The 22,908-nt window shown below is 30.6% G+C and overlaps 1 protein-coding gene across 1 annotated transcript in view; it reads left to right on the top strand.

The window, feature by feature from the left end:
- The window catches only part of LOC130444725 (dynein axonemal heavy chain 3), a 155,914-nt gene that overhangs the window by 87,915 nt on the left and 45,091 nt on the right, over nucleotides 1–22,908 (top strand). The window contains exons 6-15 of the mRNA XM_056780000.1: nucleotides 7,249–7,451; nucleotides 8,342–8,500; nucleotides 8,559–8,883; nucleotides 9,004–9,211; nucleotides 9,276–9,490; nucleotides 12,794–12,984; nucleotides 20,600–20,784; nucleotides 21,084–21,388; nucleotides 21,446–21,561; nucleotides 21,615–21,834. Coding sequence (XP_056635978.1) covers nucleotides 7,249–7,451; nucleotides 8,342–8,500; nucleotides 8,559–8,883; nucleotides 9,004–9,211; nucleotides 9,276–9,490; nucleotides 12,794–12,984; nucleotides 20,600–20,784; nucleotides 21,084–21,388; nucleotides 21,446–21,561; nucleotides 21,615–21,834 — 2,127 coding nt within the window. The remainder of the gene's footprint in view (nucleotides 1–7,248; nucleotides 7,452–8,341; nucleotides 8,501–8,558; nucleotides 8,884–9,003; nucleotides 9,212–9,275; nucleotides 9,491–12,793; nucleotides 12,985–20,599; nucleotides 20,785–21,083; nucleotides 21,389–21,445; nucleotides 21,562–21,614; nucleotides 21,835–22,908) is intronic.

Below are 22,908 nucleotides of genomic sequence, written 5' to 3'. Positions count from 1 at the left end.
TGAAAAAAAAATTACCTCAAAATTTTTGTTATTGAGGATTCTGGATTCCTAAACACTTTTTTGGAAAATTTTGGTTCTCTAAACGTTTTTTTCAAAAAAAAATTGCCACTTAGTCACTTTTCAAAATCAATTTTCCTTCCAAAATAATAATTACAGAAGATTTTGGGATCCTAAATACTTTTTTGAAAAAATCTGGATTTTTTTTGAAAAAAAATTCCCTCAAAATTATTGTTATTGAAGATTCTGAATTCCTAAACACTTTTTTGGAAAATTTTGGTTCTCTAAACAGGTTTTTCAAAAAAAATTGTCACGAAGTCACTTTTCAAAATCAATTTTCCTTCCAAAATAATAATTACAGAAGATTTTGGGGTTCTAAATACTTTTTTGAAAAAATCTGGATTTTTTTTGAAAAAAAAATTCCCTCAAAATTTTTGTTATTGAAGATTCTGGATTCCTAAACACTTTTTTGGAAAATTTTGGTTCTCTAAACGTTTTTTTCAAAAAAAAATTGCCACTTAGTCACTTTTCAAAATCAATTTTCCTTCCAAAATAATAATTACAGAAGATTTTGGGGTCCTAAATACTTTTTTGAAAAAATCTGGATTTTTTTTGAAAAAAAAATTACCTCAAAATTTTTGTTATTGAGGATTCTGGATTCCTAAACACTTTTTTGGAAAATTTTGGTTCTCTAAACGTTTTTTTAAAAAAAAAATTGCCACTTAGTCACTTTTCAAAATCAATTTTCCTTCCAAAATAATAATTACAGAAGATTTTGGGATCCTAAATACTTTTTTGAAAAAATCTGGATTTTTTTTGAAAAAAAATTCCCTCAAAATTATTGTTATTGAAGATTCTGAATTCCTAAACACTTTTTTGGAAAATTTTGGTTCTCTAAACAGGTTTTTCAAAAAAAATTGTCACGAAGTCACTTTTCAAAATCAATTTTCCTTCCATAATAATAATTACAGAAGATTTTGGGGTCCTAAATACTTTTTTGAAAAAATCTGGATTTTTTTTGAAAAAAAAATTACCTCAAAATTTTTGTTATTGAGGATTCTGGATTCCTAAACACTTTTTTGGAAAATTTTGGTTCTCTAAACAGGTTTTTCAAAAAAAATTGTCACGAAGTCACTTTTCAAAATCAATTTTCCTTCCAAAATAATAATTACAGAAGATTTTGGGGTTCTAAATACTTTTTTGAAAAAATCTGGATTTTTTTTGAAAAAAAAATTACCTCAAAATTTTTGTTATTGAGGATTCTGGATTCCTAAACACTTTTTTGGAAAATTTTGGTTCTCTAAACGTTTTTTTCAAAAAAAAATTGCCACTTAGTCACTTTTCAAAATCAATTTTCCTTCCAAAATAATAATTACAGAAGATTTTGGGGTCCTAAATACTTTTTTGAAAAAATCTGGATTTTTTTTGAAAAAAAATTCCCTCAAAATTTTTGTTATTGAAGATTCTGGATTCCTAAACACTTTTTTGGAAAATTTTGGATCTCTAAACGTTTTTTCAAAAAAAAATTGCCACTTAGTCACTTTTCAAAATCAATTTTCCTTCCATAATAATAATTACAGAAGATTTTGGGGTCCTAAATACTTTTTTGAAAAAATCTGGATTTTTTTTTAAAAAAATATTCCCTCAAAATTTTTGTTATTGAAGATTCTGGATTCCTAAACACTTTTTTGGAAAATTTTGGTTCTCTAAACGTTTTTTTCAAAAAAAAATTGCCACTTAGTCACTTTTCAAAATCAATTTTCCTTCCAAAATAATAATTACAGAAGATTTTGGGGTCCTAAATACTTTTTTGAAAAAATCTGGATTTTTTTTGAAAAAAAATTCCCTTAAAATTATTATTATTGAAGATTCTGGATTCCTAAACACTTTTTTGGAAAATTTTGGTTCTCTAAACAATATTTTCAAAAAAAAATTGCCATGATGTCACTTTTCAAAATCAATTTTCTTTTCAAAATAATTAGTATTGAAGATTTTGGAGCCCTAAATACTTTTTTTTTAAATCTGGATTTCTAAACACTTTTTTAAGACGAAATTTACCATCCAGACACTTTTTGAAAAAAAAATTCCCTCAAAATTGTTGTTATTGAAGATACTGGAACCCTAAACACTATTTAGGAAAATTTTGGTTCTCTGGACCCTTATTTGAAAGAAATTTGGCACTTTTCAAAATGAATTTTCCTTCAAAAATAATTATTATTGAAAATGTGGGGGTCCTAAATACTTTTTTGAAAAAATCTGGATTTTTTTTGAAAAAAAATTCCCTTAAAATTATTATTATTGAAGATTCTGGATTCCTAAACACTTTTTTGGAAAATTTTGGTTCTCTAAACAATATTTTCAAAAAAAAATTGCCATGATGTCACTTTTCAAAATCAATTTTCTTTTCAAAATAATTAGTATTGAAGATTTTGGGGCCCTAAATACTTTTTTTTTAAATCTGGATTTCTAAACACTTTTTTAAGACGAAATTTACCATCCAGACACTTTTTGAAAAAAATATTTCCGTAAAAAATGATCATTATTGAAATTTCTGGATTCCTAGACACATTTTCGGAAAATTTTGGTTCCCTCGACCATTATTTAAAAGAAATTGGCCACCTAATCACATACTACTGTATTTCAGTATCGACATAACATTTATAAAAAATTTTTATCCACTCTACACTTTGCGTGACACACAACAAAATGAATCAATTCGAAATTTATCGAAAATATTATGGGGTGGACAAAAACCGGTATATCAGTAGACGACGTCCACCCAAAAAGAACTAATGGGAATTTTATAGTCTTCTATGATTGTTATTTCGTTAATTCCGAATGATTCCAAAACCCATAAAATATTTTTAGAATTCGAAATGTTTTTTTTTTATTTATACCGAGCCCGGAGGGAGACTTTTCATAGCCTAAAAACATTAAGAATAGTCGTAAAAGCCGCAATAAAAACAGACAAAACCAAACTAAACAAGAAACAAGTTTTTTAAAAACTAGTTTTATATTTAGGACTACGTGTCTACAATACCCCAAGAAGAAGGGCTTGGATTTTAAATATATTCTTCGGAAACCATTACGATTTCTTAGAAACATCCTTCGTGTGGGTATTATTAGATCGGCTCTCGGATTTAGGGTCAGGTCGTCATTTCAAAAACAGGTAGAGCCGGTCGTGCCATCAGGTGTGTTAGTTATTTTATTTACGACCCTTTCGGTTTCTAATGATATTCGAAAAGAATTGAACCAATGTAGCAGTCTAACAGTGTTTTTATGTAATCGAAATACGAGGGCGAAACGTGATTTTATTCTTTAAAAAATAATTAAATCTTCGTTTTTGATTTCGTACAGTTTGCGAAATTTTCCTACCAATTTTCTATTGAAAAATTAGTCAAATATCTATTCGCCAATGGTGGAAAGTCTACGGGGTGTGGTTATTAAGTAACGAGACTTTGAAAGTCCCGTTATTTAATAGCCACGCCTCGTATGTGACTGCAGAGCTCTTAAAAGAATTAAGAACTAATCAAAATGTTTGTTAACGACTGTCTAATTCTTTAGGATTATTTGTATAGAATACTGAAAGGAAAACACCTAAAATTTGTCACCACGAGCCGTCCCTGCTTTCTAATATTTTAAGATTGTGCAAATTGGATAGTCGAGGAAGCACTTCGTGCATTTTTCTGGAGATATTGAAGAGACTTAACATGAAAATTCTTGATGCACAGTTTCAATATTATTTATCAAGCTTAGAAACAGTTTTTTGTTGAATTTAGCCCGAAATATGTATATATGTAACGCCACTGTATGATATTGTTGCTAAAAGCCACCCGTTTCAGATCATTCTTATCCCTTATTCTAGTTAGGGGCTGTTTTGTGCCTTTATATATGAGTGAAAATAATAAAAGTTAATCTATGTTTAGAAACCTTTGACTGTTTCAATATTTTTCCATTGGAATTCTGGATTTTTCTAATAGAAACTGTAAATTGTAGTTGGATTGGGGAGTGGTTTTGGTTTTTCAGCCATTTTGCATCTATACTCTGCTTCCAAAATACTTAAGACTCAATTTCCTGGTGTTTTTGAGTCCCACTTTCCAAGGTGTCAGTACTACCACTGGGAGGAACCCAAGCCTTTTGATACAATGGGCAAGACATCTGAGTTGTCTTCTTCTACATCGTCTTGAGATTGTTTTTGACAAAGCTGTACTCTGTCACAAGACAGACCACCAGTTATTTGATTAATAATTGAAAAAAGTCCAATCCAGCTCCTCCAATTGAAATAACTCCTAATTGATAGAGTTTTTTAATAGAAACTGTAAATTGTATTTGGATTGGGGAGTGGTTTTGGTTTTTCAGCCATTTTGCATCTATACTCTGCTTCCAAAATACTTAAGACTCAATTTCCTGGTGTTTTTGAGTCCCACTTTCCAAGGTGTCAGTACTACCACTGGGAGGAACCCAAGCCTTTTGATACAATGGGCAAGACATCTGAGTTGTCTTCTTCTACATCGTCTTGAGATAGTATTTGACGAAGCTGTACTCTGTCACAAGACAGACCATTGCTAGCAGCTCTACCCAAAAAATCATGCTGAGGTATAGTTGGAAAATGCCTAGTCCAGCTCCTCCAATGGAAACTGTGGATGTGTACATTAGAGTGGCCCCAAAAAATGAAAGTGTTTCAATGTTTAACTTTTCGGACAAATATATTTCCCTTAAGTAAATTGTCAATATTTTAATTTCGTCATCACTTTCATTCAATATCACTTGAAAACATTTACACTAAAAACTAACAAAAATTGATAACGATATTAAATCAACAAGTATAAAAAAGAACCTTCATCTGTGTATATTTATAAAAGTACAAAATAATATCGATAAATAGATATGGAAAATGCTGACGTCGTTAATTTATTATTTGACCGAATCATGTTTTCAAATTTGGGAATAGAAAGTCAGTTCAGCATCATCCGTGTTTGTTTTGAAGTCTCAGAAGTCATTTCGTAGAACGGAGACTTTCAAGATAATATTTACGTAACTTTTCATCGGTTTTTTAAATTTTTTTTACGTCAAGTAAAGTGTGCATATACCTACAAAGACCACTCATCATGAAGCTAAGACTAGTAGCTTCGAGAAACTAAAATCAGACAAAAAATGGGAGCTACTGATTTTTAGATAGAGACTTTTGACGGCGAGCCTACGTTTTGACTCGATTTTTTTGCTCACTAGTGTACTTTTCTTGTGATATCTATACAATAAAATGAATATGATGAATTCGAATTTTGTTTTATTTTTAAATAGTTTTATTTTTCTCGATTGGAAGCCAAAATAACTTGCGTAATATCGTGATAAACTTATTGCAGTTACTCAAACGATATTTGATGACGTTTTCGTGATAATTCGCGTCAATATTAATTATTTTTTATTGATTAACGCCTAAAATGCAAAAAAAATTCTTTATCGGTTTTAAAATTGGTCAACTTAAAGAATAAATAAAAAATATAACAAAAATTCAATATATTCTAACAAATATTTATTTTCGTCATTCTAATAAATAACATATTTTAAAATAAACCCCTTCCCTACTACTTTTCGTTTATTTGTCGTATGCTATTCGTATTTTTGACATCGGCAACACTGTCTATTATTGACTTACGATGTGAATTAGTAAACATAACCTCAACTACAAAATTTTGACATTTGAGCAGTTAATTATATTCCGATAGTTGGTAAAAACGCACTCACACTCCCCCCTATACCTAAAAATCGTCTCCCCCACATTTAATTACCTAATTATACCTAACAATTTTCAGGTGGATGAAATTTTTTTGCCTGTAGCCCAAATTTAAATAATTTCCAAAATGTCTAAATCATAACGCTTTTATGCTACTTCCTGTATATATATTTTGGACCTCGAAAAACAGATGAAAATGCGTAAAAATCTTTTGATAAATTTGTTTATAATAAAATTACTTTTTAATCGCACCTCGTACATACGCTTATTATAAAAAAAGCAATTTTTTGAAATTTTCCAATTATTATATTTCGAAAAAAAAATGGAAAAGTAACACATATTAATTTTTATCAACTCAGATACATTAAGTTTTATCGAGCAAATAAATTAAAATTTTCCATAAATGTAAATATTTCCAATAAATTACGTACCATATACCTACCTACCAAAACAATCCTCTCAATATTTATGGAAAAACAAAAACGTATTATTTTTATGTAATAGAATTATTATGATAAATAAGCCAATTAAAATTGTGCGTTGTGTATTTAAAAAAGTGTAGGCTTGCACGTTTTCTAAACGTAAACAGAAACTGCTATAAATTATTTAAAAAACCTTGAAATCATTGTCACCTTCATTCAACTTTCACTCGAGAGTGATATGTTTATAACGATTCTGTAGGCAATACAACATACTCTACAAGAAACTACTTTATAGGCAACACTGAATACACTAAGAGAATAATAACAGTATTTCATAGGCAACACTCCATACACCATGACAATTTCTATCCACGATTCCTTCGATGAAGTCAGGATTTAAATGTTATGTTCGTGATTACGTTTGAATAAAATGTTTTAGATTTTATTTTCAATAGAAAAATATGAAAAGATTGTTTTTAATAGCTAATAATTATTATTTTTTAGTTAAATAAACTTTTACTAAGTATTTTGATTTGTTTATTACCAAAAAAAAATTAATTTCATCATTTTTTGTCTTACTTGAGCTGTCTAGATTGGTTAGGTTAGGTTAGGTTAGGTAATTTTTGAAATTTTAATCGAATTTTTAGACCAAACTGACTTGTGTTATCGTATAATGAAATAAAATCTTATTGGGGGAGATAGGGACATTTTTGTTTGGGTTGTGATTTATTTTAAAAGACGCCCTGATATAGGAAAAAATTTTCCTCTGCAAGGCTGAGATTTAATATTAACTGTAACACCAGCTTATACTCATCCATAAATAGACGGTTTTGAAGACACTAACTTAATTATTGAAAATTATAATGTTAATACTGTCAATACAAAAAAAACACCAAAAGAAAAAACTGTAGCAATATTTGTTACTATTATATAGGCAACACAGCATACATTGTTAAAATAAGGAATTAACCAACTATATACATGACTTATTTAGGCAACACAAAATATACAAACACAAGTATATTAAACTAGATTTGCAACCAAGTATTCATATTTATTTTATACAAATGGCGCTGAATTGATAATTTTTTTCAGGGAATATCTCCAGAGCACGTTCCACCATACGATGAGGAGCTAATTAAATGTGCCATGGCGAAAATTCCAGAAAAATATAAGGCTTTGAAGGAATATAAAGGGCTAATGCAATCCGATCGCAAGTCATTGCGGAAATACTTCTGCATATTTATGCGAAAACATCTGTTGCAGTACGTACTCAAAGACCCAGCTGAATGGAAAAGGTAATGAGAAATCACAAAATTGAAAGAAATCATCGAAATTTAGAATTTAGTTAGTTATTTTCAAGAAAAAAATTATTTATATATTTATAAAAAAAATCTTGTAGACTACTATAAATTTTCGAACCTAATCACCCCCAACATCTTAAATAGCCACGGTCACGAAATATAAATCAGCTGAAAACGTGTGCAATGTTGCCAGTTTTTAGTTACCATCAGTCATAAACTTAAACATAAAGAAAAGTATTATTTAAAAAAAAAAAAATAGAAAAAATGTGGAAGTTGTTTTGCCTCGAATATTTTCCATATTGTGGGTGTTTATTATCAAATTACAACATTTCAATTTCATTTAATTCAAAATATATCTTGTGTTTTGTACGACCTTTAGTACTATGACTATAAACAGAAAAAATTAAATATCATTCAACCCTTTTACAATTTATACATTTGGAACAATTTCACCCGTGGTACAATTAATAATAAACAGTACTGATCGCAAAACTTTGTTCTTAATAAATAAATTTAATAACATATGGAAAATATTAAGACTTCCTTCATTGCAATAAATTTGGCAACATCACGAGTATAACTCGTTGTGAACATATGACCGTTGCTGTTTAAATCACCTGATTGCATGCATAAATTGCAATAAGAGAAAGATTTATAAAAAACAAATACAACACAATTGCCCGATTTTGACAACAATAAAAATTACAACAGCGCAGAACAACAACACAATACTACCAACGTTTAGAATGTTATTTTCCTAAATATACGAAAAATTACAAATGGGATGAGAGAGATAATAGGCAACTCTATTTACACTACAATATGTATATTCTGTAGGCAACACAGCATACGCATTGACTATTTTTAACGGGTACTTTTTTTAGGTTGAGATTTCAGACGTTTCCCTCGGATTTTCCCATTATGATGGTAAGGGCTCCTGTACCATGGCACTCGACGTATTGCATTAGTACTCAATTGATGGAAAAACATTATTATAATGGAAATATGATTATTCGAAAAATTCGCGATCTTTGGTGGGACAGGTGAGAATATATAATTAGCATATGGTTTTTATATTATTTATTTGATTAAAAATTTCAGGTATGACAATATGCTTATAGTTCCTCAAGAACGTTTGTTAAATGCAGACGGTAAATCTTTGGCTCCCGATGAATTGGAACAAAGAGTTACTGACATATGCGATAGTGCCCGAAATGTCATTATCAACGAATGGTTACCAGCATGCGCAGACATTTTTTTAGAATACAGGGAACATTGGAAACAATACATTCCGAAAACGGCATCGGAACCACCGATTATCGTTGAGAGATTTTTTGATTGCGTCAATTTATTAATGTCCATGCAACTGAGGTGGTTGGTCGAGAAGAGTCTTGACCATTTTAAAAATATTTTCGTCAAATTTAAGGTATAATTCGTGATATTATAAAGTTACAACGTTGCCAAACTTTGAAAATAATATGGAAATCGAGGAAACGTGTATTTTTATGTAATAAGAAAGTAGTAAAATTTTTTTTTGATATTCTAGCACGGTAATGAGTTCGAAGGCGATTATCAAGATTTAACTTTGATCAATATACCTTTAATAACGTTAATTGTCGAACCTATTCTCGGAACAAATCAATTGATTTTTACCCCAACGTTAGAAGATATTCAGTTGTTGTTACAAAAATGTTTCGGGAAGATTTTGGAAATTAACAGAAGGGTGCCTAGGATAGAAATGATAATGTTTCCAGGTAGTTTTTTTTCTTTGTTTTCGGGATTATACAGGGTGTTACTTTATTGTCGATCTTATTTTAGAATTTGCGAAATTAGAACGATATATACATCACGTACATAGGTCGGAAGTACCAGTTTTAGAAATTCAACGTGAAATTGTTGACGCGTTCGTTCCGAATGCCGTTGGTCCGCAGCAATACCTCTCGGTGTACGATAAATATTTGTACATTTTAAATGGAGCAGCCGAAAAGGAGTTGAACGAAATTTTTGATATGGAGCCGTTACCGTTTCTAAAGGTACCAAAAAAAAAACACATGACTACATCTTACATTAATGTTTTGGTTAATAACGACTACAAATCTCCAAATTTGTCCATTGTCAACTTGAAGCTCAAGACTGAATGTCATCACCAGAGATACAGAAATCACCGCCTAGTGCATCGGAATCTGGACATGGACATAATCTTCTGGAGTTTTCCCGTAAAATTCGCGGAAACGAAATAAAAATCACATCAATGGAGTTTTTACAGCCGGTCTTATCAATTCTAGTAACGACGAGGACTCCACTAGTACCTGGTGCACCAGAACGTGGACATCGTCTCCAAAGATCTCCTAAAATTGATTCTTTAATGAAATAAGATTTCTTTCACGTTATCCGAATATGGTATCAGCTACTACCGCCGGGGTATTCGGTGCGTTAGAATGTAGACATGGATGTAGTCTTCTGGAGTTTTCCCGTAAAATTCGCGGAAACGAACTAAAAATCACATCAATATAGTTTTTACAGCCGCTCTTTTCAATTCTATAAACGATGAGGACTCCACTAGTACCTGGTGCACCAGAACGTGGACGTCGTCTCCAGATATCTCCTAAAATTGATTCTTTAATGAAACAAGATTACTTTCACGTTATCCAATTATGGTATCAGCTACTACCGCCGGGGTATCCGGTGCATTAGAATGTAGACATGGATGTAATCTTCTGGAGTTTTCCCGTAAAATTCGCGGAAACGAAATAAAAATCACATCAATGGAGTTTTTACAGCCGCTCTTATCAATTCTAGTAACGTCGAGGACTCCGCTAGTACCTGGTGCACCAGAACGTGGACATCGTCTCCAGATATCTCCTAAAATTGATTCTTTAATGAAATAAGATTTCTTTCACGTTATCCAATTATGGTATCAGCTACTACCGCCGGGGTATCCGGTGCGTTAGAATGTAGACATGGATGTAATCTTCTGGAGTTTTCTCGTAAAATTCGCGGAAACGAACTAAAAATCACATCAATATAGTTTTTACAGCCGCTCTTTTCAATTCTATAAACGATGAGGACTCCACTAGTACCTGGTGCACCAGAACGTGGACGTCGTCTCCAGATATCTCCTAAAATTGATTCTTTAATGAAACAAGATTACTTTCACGTTATCCAATTATGGTATCAGCTACTACCGCCGGGGTATCCGGTGCATTAGAATGTAGACATGGATGTAATCTTCTGGAGTTTTCCCGTAAAATTCGCGGAAACGAAATAAAAATCACATCAATGGAGTTTTTACAGCCGCTCTTATCAATTCTAGTAACGTCGAGGACTCCGCTAGTACCTGGTGCACCAGAACGTGGACATCGTCTCCAGATATCTCCTAAAATTGATTCTTTAATGAAATAAGATTTCTTTCACGTTATCCAATTATGGTATCAGCTACTACCGCCGGGGTATCCGGTGCGTTAGAATGTAGACATGGATGTAATCTTCTGGAGTTTTCTCGTAAAATTCGCGGAAACGAACTAAAAATCACATCAATATAGTTTTTACAGCCGCTCTTTTCAATTCTATTAACGATGAGGACTCCACTAGTACCTGGTGCACCAGAACGTGGACGTCGTCTCCAGATATCTCCTAAAATTGATTCTTTAATGAAACAAGATTACTTTCACGTTATCCAATTATGGTATCAGCTACTGCCGCCGGGGTATCCGGTGCATTAGAATGTAGACATGGATGTAATCTTCTGGAGTTTTCCCGTAAAATTCGCGGAAACGAAATAAAAATCACATCAATGGAGTTTTTACAGCCGCTCTTATCAATTCTAGTAACGTCGAGGACTCCGCTAGTACCTGGTGCACCAGAACGTGGACATCGTCTCCAGAGATCTCCTAAGATTCATTCTTTAATGAAACAAGATTTCTTTCACGTTATCCAAATATGGTATCAGCTACTACCGCCGGGGTATTCGGTGCGTTAGAATGTAGACATGGATGTAGTCTTCTGGAGTTTTCCCGTAAAATTCGCGGAAACGAAATAAAAATCACATCAATGGAGTTTTTACAGCCGGTCTTATCAATTCTAGTAACGACGAGGACTCCTCTAGTACCTGGTGCACCAGAACGTGGACGTCATCTCCAGATATCTCCTAAAATTGATTCTTTAATGAAATAAGATTTCTTTCACGTTATCCAATTATGGTATCAGCTACTACCGCCGGGGTATCCGGTGCGTTAGAATGTAGACATGGATGTAATTTTCTGGAGTTTTCTCGTAAAATTCGCGGAAACGAACTAAAAATCACATCAATATAGTTTTTACAGCCGCTCTTTTCAATTCTATTAACGATGAGGACTCCACTAGTACCTGGTGCACCAGAACGTGGACGTCGTCTCCAGATATCTCCTAAAATTGATTCTTTAATGAAACAAGATTACTTTCACGTTATCCAATTGTGGTATCAGCTACTGCCGCCGGGGTATCCGGTGCATTAGAATGTAGACATGGATGTAATCTTCTGGAGTTTTCCCGTAAAATTCGCGGAAACGAAATAAAAATCACATCAATTGAGTTTTTACAGCCGCTCTTATCAATTCTAGTATCGTCGAGGACTCCGCTAGTACCTGGTGCACCAGAACGTGGGCGTCATCTCCAAAGATCTCCTAAAATGCTTTATATAATGAAACGGAAAATGGATGTTATTATCTGGAGTTTTCCCGCAAAATCACTCAGACGAAATAAAAATAACATCGATGGAGTAGTAACGGATAACCGAGATGATATCCACCAGGTATCCGCAAATTTTGTAAAAATATTCCTGGGGATAACAAGCTACCGATGCTGAAACTCTGTTTTGATATTCGATATGTTTCCGCAAATTCCATGAAGACTCAACGACTCCGTTATGATTTATGTTTCAATTACGCGAATTTTGTAGGAAAATTCCTGAAGATGACGTCAAGATTCTAGTGCCGTAGGTATCCATTGGAGCTTCAAATCACTTCTGTTATGATTGATTTGAACGAATATTACAGGGAAACTCCTGGAGATGACGTGCAGTTTTGGATGCACCAAGTACCCGTCGAAACCCCAAAACCTCTCGTTACGGTTTTCGGATCGTTTACACTAATTTTACATGGAGATCGCGTCCATGAACCCCCAAACATTCCCTGTTATCATTTTCGATCCAATTACATGAATTTTGAAGAAAAACATCTGAAGATGACGTCCACGAAGCCCCAACAACCCCTATTATTATTAATTGGCGCGAGTGTTGCAGCAATATTCTAGTCGCCTCTCATTTGCGCTATCTAACGTCAACCATTACATATTTCCAGGATTTTGCCAAAAAAATAAAAAGTTACGACGAAATGAAAGTGGAGTTTATCAATTTAAGAAGAATGATTCCGATGAATCTGTTCAATTTGGATTGTTGTAAATTAAACGAAACTTTATATGATATAATAGATGGACTTCGAATGAAAATTGTCAATTACTTCATTTTGGAAATGAGGAACCTAAATCGAATGTAAGTTTTATTTTCCAAATATGAGAAATTAATTTATTTAAACTCGAAATTTTTTCGTAAAAGTTCATGAACTTTGTTTATCATTTTAGAACCGATCGCATGCGCATTTACAAAATCGGGAAGGTGTGAAGTCATCGAACGACAATTCTGAAAGTGCGCATGCGATTGGACCGAAACCGATTCGGAATTTGACCCGCGAACAAAGTTATATATACGAGGTAAGGTTATTAAATAACGAGATTGTACATGTACAACAGACAGTTTAACTTGAAACCTCTAAATACGTATAGAGCGTGTTCATTCGCATTAGAATGATTTCTTACGGTGAAATAGATATTGAAAGGACAGTTCAGTAGAAAAGAAAGGGTGGCGATTATAAAAGAAGACTTACGGCTCTATCTAATGTCATGAAAGACTGACATGGGAGATTTGAATTGAAAATAAAATTCAAGGGAACTTCAAGTCGCCGTATAATGGCAACTGATAGAGTTTAGAAAATGAAAATTTTACAGGTTATACAGTTATCCTTTCTCAATCGATGGAGATGAATAAGAAATTTCTATTTTTAACAGTTATGGAGATATTCGTAAAATTAGAAACAAATGTCAATTTTATGAAGAAAAATACATAACAAACTTTAAGCCCCTGTATTTTGGATACAAGTGAAGTTTAAATCACGAAAATTTGAGATATTATAGGAAAATTCTTTCTTAATCGATAGATCTATACCAAAAAACTCAATTTTTGACAGTTATGGAACTATTGATGAAATTAGAGAAATGTATTATAAAAAAATATAGAACAAAGTTTAAGCCCCTGTATATTGGATAAGAGTGAAGTTGAAAACGTGAAAATTTGAGATATTATCGAAAAATTTTTTTTCTTAATCAATGGATCTATATCAAAAAGCTCTATTTTCGACAGTTATGGAACTATTAGAAAAATTAGAGAAATGTGTCATTTGATGAAGAAAAATATATAACAAACTGTAAGCCCCCTGTATTTTGGATACAAGTGAAGTTAAAATCACGAAAATTTAAGATATTATAGGAAAATTCTTTCTTAATCGATAGATCTATACCAAAAAACTCAATTTTTGACAGTTATGGAACTATTGATGAAATTAGAGAAATGTATTATAAAAAAATATAGAACAAAGTTTAAGCCCCTGTATATTGGATAAGAGTGAAGTTCAAATCGTGAAAATTTCAGATATTATCGAAAAATATTTCTTAATCGATAGATCTATAACAAAAAACTATATTTTTGATAGTAATGGAAATATTAGTGAAATTAGAGAAATATGTCAATTTTGTGAAAAAAAAATTCAAATAAACTTTAAGCCCCTGTATATTAGATGCTAGTGAAGTTCAAATAGTACAAACTTGACAGACTGTGGAAAAATCCTTCCCGAATCCATATTTCTACATCATAAAGCCGTATTTTTGACAGTTATGGATTTATTAATAAAATTAGAGAAATATGTCGTTGATAAAGAAAAATATACAACAAACTTTAAGCTCCTGTATATTTGATACAAATTGAATTCAAAATGTGAAAATTTGAGATATTATCGAAAAATTCTTTTTTAATCGATAGATGTATACCAAAAAGCTCTATTTTTGACAGTAATGGAATTATTAGTGAATTTAGAGAAATATTTCAATATTGTGAAATAAAAATTCCAAAAAATTTAAAGCCCTTGTATATTGGATATAAGTGAAGTTCAAATCGTGAAAATTTCAGATATTATAGGAAAATTCTTTCTTAATCGATAGATCTATACCAAAAAACTCAATTTTTGACAATTATGGAGCTATTGATGAAATTAGAGAAATATATTAAAAAAAATATAGAACAAAGTTTAATCCCCTGTATATTGGATAAGAGTGAAGTTTAAATAGTACAAACTTGACAGGCTATGGAAAAATCATTCCCAAATCCATATTTCTATACCATAAAGCCGTATATTTGACAGTTATGGATTTATTAATAAAATTAGAGAAATATGTCGTTGATAAAGAAAAATGTACAACAAACTTTAAGCTCCTGTATATTGGATAAGAGTGAAGTTCAAATCGTGAAAATTTCAGATATTATCGAAAAATATTTCTTAATCTCTAGATCTATAATAAAAAACTCTATTTTTGACAGTAATGGAACTATTAGTGGAATTAGAAAAATATGTTAATTTTGTGAAAAAATTTCAAAAAAACTTTAAGCCCCTGTATATTAGATGCTAGTGAAGTTCAAATAGTACAAACTTGACAGGCTATGGAAAAATCATTCCCAAATCCATATTTCTATACCATAAAGCCGTATATTTGACAGTTATGGATGTATTAATAAAATTAGAGAAATATGTCGTTGATAAAGAAAAATGTACAACAAACTTTAAGCTCCTGTATATTTGATACAAATTACGTTCAAAACGTGAAAATTTCAGATATTGTCGAAAAATTTTTTCTTAATCGATAGATCTATAACAAAAAACTAAATTTTTGACAGTAATGGAACTATTAGTGAAATTAGAAAAATATGTTAATTTTGAGAAAAAAAATTCAAAAAAACTTTAAGCCCCTGTATATTAGATGCTAGTGAAGTTCAAATAGTACAAACTTAACAGGCTATAGAAAAACCTTTCCAAATCCATATTTCCATATTATAAAACCCTATTTTTGACAGTTATGGAACTATTGATGAAATTAGAGAAGTATGTCATTTGATGAAGGAAAATATAAAACAAACTTTAAGCCCCCGTATATTGGATAATAGTGAAGTTCAAAACATGAAAATTTGAGATATTATCGAAAAATTTTCTTTTTTAATCGATGTATCTATATCAAAAAGCTCTATTTTTGACATTTATGGAACTATTAGTAAAATTAGAGAAATGTGTCATTTGATGAAGAAAAATATATAACAAACTTTAAGCCCCTGTATATTAGATGCTAGTGAAGTTCAAATAGTATAAACTTGACAGGCTATAGAAAAATCCTTTCCAAATCCATATTTCCATATTATAAAACCCTATTTTTGACAGTTATGGAACTATTGATGAAATTAGAGAAATATGTCATTTGATGAAGGAAAATATAAAACAAACTTTAAGCCCCTGTATATTGGATAAGAGTGAAGTTCAAATCGTGAAAATTTCAGATATCATCGAAAAATTTTTTCTTAATCGATAGATCTAAAACAAGAAACTAAATTTTTGACAGTAATGGAACTATTAGTGAAATTAGAAAAATATGTTAATTTTGTGAAAAAAAATTCAAAAAAACTCTAAGCCCCTGTATATTAGATGCTAGTGAAGTTCAAATAGTACAAACTTGACAGGCTATAGAAAAATCCTTCCCAAATCCATATTTTCATATTATAAAACCCTATTTTTGACAGTTATGGAACTATTGATGAAATTAGAGAAGTATGTCATTTGATGAAGGAAAATATAAAACAAACTTTAAGCCCCCGTATATTGGATAATAGTGAAGTTCAAAACATGAAAATTTGAGATATTATCGAAAAATTTTCTTTTTTAATCGATGTATCTATATCAAAAAGCTCTATTTTTGACATTTATGGAACTATTAGTAAAATTAGAGAAATGTGTCATTTGATGAAGAAAAATATATAACAAACTTTAAGCCCCTGTATATTAGATGCTAGTGAAGTTCAAATAGTATAAACTTGACAGGCTATAGAAAAATCCTTTCCAAATCCATATTTCCATATTATAAAACCCTATTTTTGACAGTTATGGAACTATTGATGAAATTAGAGAAATATGTCATTTGATGAAGGAAAATATAAAACAAACTTTAAGCCCCTGTATATTGGATAAGAGTGAAGTTCAAAACATGAAAATTTGAGATATTATCGAAACATTTTCTTTTTTAATCGATGTATCTATATCAAAAAGCTCTATTTTTGACATTTATGGAACTATTAGTAAAATTAGAGAAATGTGTCATTTGATGAAGAAAAATATATAACAAACTTTAAGCCCCTGTATATTAGATGCTAGTGAAGTTCAAATAGTATAAACTTGACAGGCTATAGAAAAATCCTTTCCAAATCCATATTTCCATATTATAAAACCCTATTTTTGACAGTTATGGAACTATTGATGAAATTAGAGAAATATGTCATTTGATGAAGGAAAATATAAAACAAACTTTAAGCCCCCGTATATTGGATAATAGTGAAGTTCAAAACATGAAAATTTGAGATATTATCGAAAAATTTTCTTTTTTAATCGATGTATCTATATCAAAAAGCTCTATTTTTGACATTTATGGAACTATTAGTAAAATTAGAGAAATGTGTCATTTGATGAAGAAAAATATATAACAAACTTTAAGCCCCTGTATATTAGATGCTAGTGAAGTTCAAATAGTATAAACTTGACAGGCTATAGAAAAATCCTTTCCAAATCCATATTTCCATATTATAAAACCCTATTTTTGACAGTTATGGAACTATTGATGAAATTAGAGAAATATGTCATTTGATGAAGGAAAATATAAAACAAACTTTAAGCCCCTGTATATTGGATAAGAGTGAAGTTCAAATCGTGAAAATTTCAGATATCATCGAAAAATTTTTTCTTAATCGATAGATCTAAAACAAGAAACTAAATTTTTGACAGTAATGGAACTATTAGTGAAATTAGAAAAATATGTTAATTTTGTGAAAAAAAATTCAAAAAAACTCTAAGCCCCTGTATATTAGATGCTAGTGAAGTTCAAATAGTACAAACTTGACAGGCTATAGAAAAATCCTTCCCAAATCCATATTTTCATATTATAAAACCCTATTTTTGACAGTTATGGAACTATTGATGAAATTAGAGAAGTATGTCATTTGATGAAGGAAAATATAAAACAAACTTTAAGCCCCCGTATATTGGATAATAGTGAAGTTCAAAACATGAAAATTTGAGATATTATCGAAAAATTTTCTTTTTTAATCGATGTATCTATATCAAAAAGCTCTATTTTTGACATTTATGGAACTATTAGTAAAATTAGAGAAATGTGTCATTTGATGAAGAAAAATATATAACAAACTTTAAGCCCCTGTATATTAGATGCTAGTGAAGTTCAAATAGTATAAACTTGACAGGCTATAGAAAAATCCTTTCCAAATCCATATTTCCATATTATAAAACCCTATTTTTGACAGTTATGGAACTATTGATGAAATTAGAGAAATATGTCATTTGATGAAGGAAAATATAAAACAAACTTTAAGCCCCTGTATATTGGATAAGAGTGAAGTTCAAAACATGAAAATTTGAGATATTATCGAAACATTTTCTTTTTTAATCGATGTATCTATATCAAAAAGCTCTATTTTTGACATTTATGGAACTATTAGTAAAATTAGAGAAATGTGTCATTTGATGAAGAAAAATATATAACAAACTTTAAGCCCCTGTATATTAGATGCTAGTGAAGTTCAAATAGTATAAACTTGACAGGCTATAGAAAAATCCTTTCCAAATCCATATTTCCATATTATAAAACCCTATTTTTGACAGTTATGGAACTATTGATGAAATTAGAGAAATATGTCATTTGATGAAGGAAAATATAAAACAAACTTTAAGCCCCTGTATATTGGATAAGAGTGAAGTTCAAAACATGAAAATTTGAGATATTATCGAAAAATTTTCTTTTTTAATCGATGTATCTATATCAAAAAGCTCTATTTTTGACATTTATGGAACTATTAGTAAAATTAGAGAAATGTGTCATTTGATGAAGAAAAATATATAACAAACTTTAAGCCCCTGTATATTAGATGCTAGTGAAGTTCAAATAGTATAAACTTGACAGGCTATAGAAAAATCCTTTCCAAATCCATATTTCCATATTATAAAACCCTATTTTTGACAGTTATGGAACTATTGATGAAATTAGAGAAATATGTCATTTGATGAAGGAAAATATAAAACAAACTTTAAGCCCCTGTATATTGGATAAGAGTGAAGTTCAAAACATGAAAATTTGAGATATTATCGAAACATTTTCTTTTTTAATCGATGTATCTATATCAAAAAGCTCTATTTTTGACATTTATGGTACTATTAGTAAAATTAGAGAAATGTGTCATTTGATGAAGAAAAATATATAACAAACTTTAAGCCCCTGTATATTAGATGCTAGTGAAGTTCAAATAGTACAAACTTGACAGGCTATAGAAAAATCCTTCCCAAATCCATATTTTTATATTATAAAACCCTATTTTTGACAGTTATGGAACTATTGATGAAATTAGAGAAATATGTCATTTGATGAAGGAAAATATAAAACAAACTTTAATCCCCCGTATATTGGATAATAGGGAAGTTCAAATCGTGAAAATTTCAGATATCATCGAAAAATTTTTTCTTAATCGATAGATCTAAAACAAGAAACTAAATTTTTGACAGTAATGGAACTATTAGTGAAATTAGAAAAATATGTTAATTTTGTGAAAAAAAATTCAAAAAAACTCTAAGCCCCTGTATATTAGATGCTAGTGAAGTTCAAATAGTACAAACTTGACAGGCTATAGAAAAATCCTTCCCAAATCCATATTTCCATATTATAAAACCCTATTTTTGACAGTTATGGAACTATTGATGAAACTAGAGAAATATGTCATTTGATGAAGGAAAATATAAAACAAACTTTAAGCCCCCGTATATTGGATAATAGTGAAGTTCAAATCGTGAAAATTTCAGATATCATCGAAAAATTTTTTCTTAATCGATAGATCTAAAACAAGAAACTAAATTTTTGACAGTAATGGAACTATTAGTGAAATTAGAAAAATATGTTAATTTTGTGAAAAAAAATTCAAAAAAACTCTAAGCCCCTGTATATTAGATGCTAGTGAAGTTCAAATAGTACAACCTTGACAGGCTATAGAAAAATCCTTCCCAAATCCATATTTTCATATTATAAAACCCTATTTTTGACAGTTATGGAACTATTGATGAAATTAGAGAAATATGTCATTTGATGAAGGAAAATATAAAACAAACTTTAAGCCCCCGTATATTAGATAATAGTGAAGTTCAAAACATGAAAATTTGAGATATTATCGAAAAATTTTCTTTTTTAATCGATGTATCTATATCAAAAAGGTCTATTTTTGACATTTATGGTACTATTAGTAAAATTAGAGAAATGTGTCATTTGATGAAGAAAAATATATAACAAACTTTAAGCCCCTGTATTTTGGATACAAGTGAAGTTCACATCACGAAAATTTGAGATATTGTAGAAAAAGTTTTTCTAAATCAATATATTTCCACAAAAAAACTTCAATTTTGACAGTTATAAAGATATTAGTAAAACTAAAAATATCGGTTATTTCGATGAAAAAAAAAAAAAAATAAATAAAAAAACATTGTATACAAACTTTGAGTCCTTGTATATCAGAAACTAATTATTAAATTTCGGTTTCAAGAATACACCTTAAAGAGATAGGAGATAAGGATAAATATACCGGATGTTCCTCACAGATTTCGAAGAGATTACATTTTCTTTCGAAATACAATATTTTCCGTTTTTCTTTCAATCAATTTACAATTTTTACACCAGATGCTTTCTCATCTCAGGATATGCGACACCTTCGACGACATGTCGAACAAAGTCAGCGGTAATCCAGACAACGTAGCAGACATTGTAGAACTGCAGGCGTACGTCATAGAATGCAGAGACGTTACTATGTATAACTTGAAAGAAAAAATTAGAAAAACCGCCGAGTACGTTATGTTCCTGATGGAATTCGCACACCTTTCTTGTGAGTATCCAACAGCCGCAGTTTCCCTCGAGGATGGTTCCAGAAGTACCTACAGAAGACGCCATAATTGTTTTGGTAACCTCTTTATTTGCCAGATTTAACACCCTCGGATTATTTTCTGTTCACAGACTTGAAAAAACTGACTCGGTGGTCAAAGATTTTTATTAATTTATCATTATGATTTTTATATTAGACCAGGTACTTTCGGGACCGTCCTCGTAGACAGTGTTGTCAAATTTTTTGTTTTTAAATAGTATACAGGGAGAAATGAAAGTGTTTATTTTCGTTTATATTGTTAGACGACGACATTATGTTGAATACACGCGTTTTCTTATGGCCCAAAGACATGGAATTGGTCATAGAAATAGCGATACAGAGATTGAATATGAAACGGGATCAAGCCGAAACGAATCTGAAGAATCGTCGGACGGCGTTCGATATTAAATTGAAAAAACACGAAAAGATGTTGGTGGCTTTCAAGAAGAAAGACCCGCCGATATTGACGATGGATGAAATGGAAGAGAGCGTGGCTGATGTGGAAATTCTTGTCCAACGTTTGGCTGAAGATAAAGCGGAAGCGGAACAAATTAACGAAGAAGAACAAGTAAGAAACGATACGGTATCTTGTGGAAAATTACGTCACGTGGTTTTTCTATTATAGTTGCTCGATATGGATCCTTCTCCTTTCATGAATTTACACAGGATGTTGCAAATAGTGGAGCCTTACGATAAATTATGGCATAGCGTTTACGAGTTTCATAAAAATTACGATCTTTGGTGAGTGATCGGGTCGTTGTGGTTCTTCGGTTATGTCGGGGGTGAATTTTTAGGTATTATGGTCCGTTTTTGGGGCTCGACGCCGACGAGATTACCGATTATACGGAGAATTGCTGGAGGACTTTGTATAAATTATCGAAAACGCTGAGTGATAATCCTGGAGCTAAACGTATAGCCGAAATGGTTCGAGCTAAAGTGGAAAAGTTCAAGCAATTTCTGCCTGTTTTGCAGACTATCTGTAATAAAGGGTTACAGAAAAGGCATTGGGATAAGGTTAGTTGGACTATTTTTTGTTTTGCTTTCTTTGATTACTTCAAAGATAAAAAATTAAGCTATTAGAAGCTTAGCGTTAAATTTTGAGGTTAGAAAGACTATGCCATTTTAATAAAAACAAATTCAAGCCCTGTATATTAGGAGCTAGTGGAGTTTGAAACTTGGAAATTTCGTAGATTATAGAGCGATTATTCCCGAATCGATGAAACTTTCCAAAAAATCTCTATTCTTGACAGTTTTGGAGATATCAATAAAATTAGAAATATATGTCATTTTGGTATAAACTAATTCAAACAAACTTTAAGACCCTGTATATTTCATACTAGTGAACTTAAAAACATAAAAACTTGTTATATTATAGAAAAATTGTTACTGAATCGATAGATGTATACTATAAAGCTCTATTTTTAACAGTTTTGGAACTATTAGTAGGAAAAAAAATTAAGAGTGCTCAACAAAATTTAAGCCCCTGTATATTGTATACTATTGGATTTTAAAACGAGAAAATTTGATAGATTGTATAAAAATAATTTCTATATCGATATATTGATACTATGTTGCCATATTTTTGACATTTATAAAACTATTAGTAAAATTAGAGAAGTGTGACGTTTTTATAAAGAAAAATAGGTATGCAAAACATTCTTAAAAACCCTGTATATTGGATACTATCGGATTTTAAAACGCAAAAATTTGATAGATCACAGAAAAATGAAAATTGAAAATATTGATAGAACAATTACGTTTGAAATATTTTCCATTTTTCAAAAATTAGGGGAATTTCAGTTTTTCTGAAATTATAAAGCAAACTTTAACTCCTTGTATATTAGATGCTAGTATAATTCAAAGAGTACAAATTTAAGAGATTATAGACAAATTCTTTCTAAATCCATATATTTATATTATAAAGCCTCATTTTTGACAGTTATGGATTCAAAAGTAAAATTGAAGAAATATGTCAATTATGTAAAAAAAAAATTCAAAAAAACTTCAAGACCCTGTATATTAGATACTAGTAAAATATAAGGAGTACAAATTTGACAGGCTATAGAAAAATCTTTTCTGAATCCATAT

The sequence above is a fragment of the Diorhabda sublineata genome, chromosome 5, assembly GCF_026230105.1.
Source record: "Diorhabda sublineata isolate icDioSubl1.1 chromosome 5, icDioSubl1.1, whole genome shotgun sequence".
In the NCBI taxonomy this organism is placed as follows: domain Eukaryota; kingdom Metazoa; phylum Arthropoda; class Insecta; order Coleoptera; family Chrysomelidae; genus Diorhabda; species Diorhabda sublineata.
Note: the sequence above shows the minus strand (reverse complement) of the source record. Positions and strands in the feature narration are given on the sequence as shown.